The sequence below is a fragment of the Penaeus monodon genome, chromosome 15 (genome assembly GCF_015228065.2).
Source record: "Penaeus monodon isolate SGIC_2016 chromosome 15, NSTDA_Pmon_1, whole genome shotgun sequence".
NCBI classification, from domain to species: domain Eukaryota; kingdom Metazoa; phylum Arthropoda; class Malacostraca; order Decapoda; family Penaeidae; genus Penaeus; species Penaeus monodon.
Genome location: NC_051400.1, coordinates 39718081 through 39719767, shown reverse-complemented (window position 1 = coordinate 39719767; position 1687 = coordinate 39718081). Strand labels below are relative to the sequence as shown.

The 1687-nt window shown below is 36.0% G+C and overlaps 1 protein-coding gene across 30 annotated transcripts in view; it reads right to left on the bottom strand.

The window, feature by feature from the left end:
- The window catches only part of LOC119582032 (eukaryotic translation initiation factor 4 gamma 1-like), a gene marked incomplete at its 3' end in the record, with an annotated part of 189642 nt that overhangs the window by 3493 nt on the left and 184462 nt on the right, over nt 1–1687 (bottom strand). For 17 of the 30 annotated variants that reach the window (XM_037930243.1, XM_037930242.1, XM_037930257.1 and 14 more), the window contains 3 exon segments: nt 602–772; nt 1013–1126; nt 1363–1524. In XM_037930243.1, coding sequence (XP_037786171.1) covers nt 602–772; nt 1013–1126; nt 1363–1524 — 447 coding nt within the window. 30 annotated transcript variants of the gene reach the window in all.

The window sequence follows — 1687 nt, the reverse complement described above, 5'->3', positions numbered from 1 at the left end:
ATGCTAAATATCACCACATTCATGATATTATGTTCATGAAAGCAAGTGCTGAAATTCCCCAATCATCATGCATAAAATCCCTCAAAGAAAAGAATAAATTGGTCTTCTGTCAGTTGTTTTAGTCGCAGGAACAAGTAACAAAAGCTAACTAAACTTCAGATGAGTAAGGCATATTTCTCTGCTGAAAACTGTTTTCCAGCATGTATTACACCTTCCATATAATTACTAGAACTACAGATATACAGCTTCATACTGGATCATTTTCTATCTTCTATTTATTAGGTTAGTTGTGTTAAAAGCATAAAAATCTGTAACCAGCTAATAAAGCAGCCTTGAATCTGCATGCCAGCTTGCAGCTGATAATATTTTCTTTCTCAAAATGTTTCATTCTTTGCTCAATATGATCAAAATATCATCATATTTATATCACTGACTATCAAAATACATTATCAGCAAATGTACTAAAAAATCAAAAAAATACTTTTGAGATTCGAGATTTGACCATACTCTACAATCATGGTTTAATTCCACTCATTAAATCCTAAAGGTCATTCAGCCATTATTAACTGCAGGTAAAATGAGGCCCTTGTTCGAACCCTACCTCTGGGGGCTCAATGACGGCCGGTGGCTTTGAAGCGACCTGTTGAGGAGGCGACGGGGGAACGGGCGCTGGCTCCACGCTTGCACTAACCTCCTCCCTTACCTCCTCTAGGGTCTGGTAGTGAGGTTCATTTATAGGTTCCTCAATCTCGCCCTGGATTTCATCATCAACCTGAGCACACATTTCAGGATTCAGTATGAAGGTATTTACCCTCGGAGAAGGACGTTGTACATAACTAATCATCTTATCTTGCATGCATTTAGAAATGCTTTTAATAATGTTTAATAATAAAATCTGTATTATCTTGTTTGGAGAGAAGTCATCATAAGTATATTTAAAGAATATATTAAGTCTACCTCATCATTAAAAAAAGCATGCTTTACAAAGACCACATTGAATAAATCATTTTACCTTTTCATATATGTTTTCATACACAGGTTCCTCTGTGATATTCTCATATATATTTTCAACATGCTCTGAAGCTTCTTCATAAACACTGCCAACTTGTTCATAATCACTGATAACCTGTTCAAAATTCCAAACAAAATAAGCAGTGCACAAAAAATACAAACTCAATCAGAAAATAAACGAAAAAAGGCATTAGTCCCACAAAATAAATAATATTAGAAACAACATAAGCTAATGCATATCCCAATAACATAAACAATAACATAATACAAATAATCATAGACAATACAAAGAGCAAATAAACAGCAAAATATATCAACAAAAAAAAACAAAAACAGAAAGGACAAACACACCTCATTAATATCTTCATCAGTATAGGGTTTAGCTCCTTCGAAGGAGTCTTGCTCCTGCACGGGTGGCTCTGGCAGGGGGACGGAGGGGTCTCTGAGGGTGGGTGAGCCCAAGAGAGGCGTCTCCTCTAGCTTTGAGGCGATCTCAAAGACCTGGGCATTCACCTGCGACGAATTGGTTATTTGGAATAACGTTCGAGAACAAAACGAGATTCAAAGGGAGCCTTACATGTTTTTTTTTAGCTATGAAAGATTAACTTTGTGTGATTAATGAGAAAGAAGGGAAAGGGATTAAAAAAATCATCATGAGCTATACTTCTGGAGTATT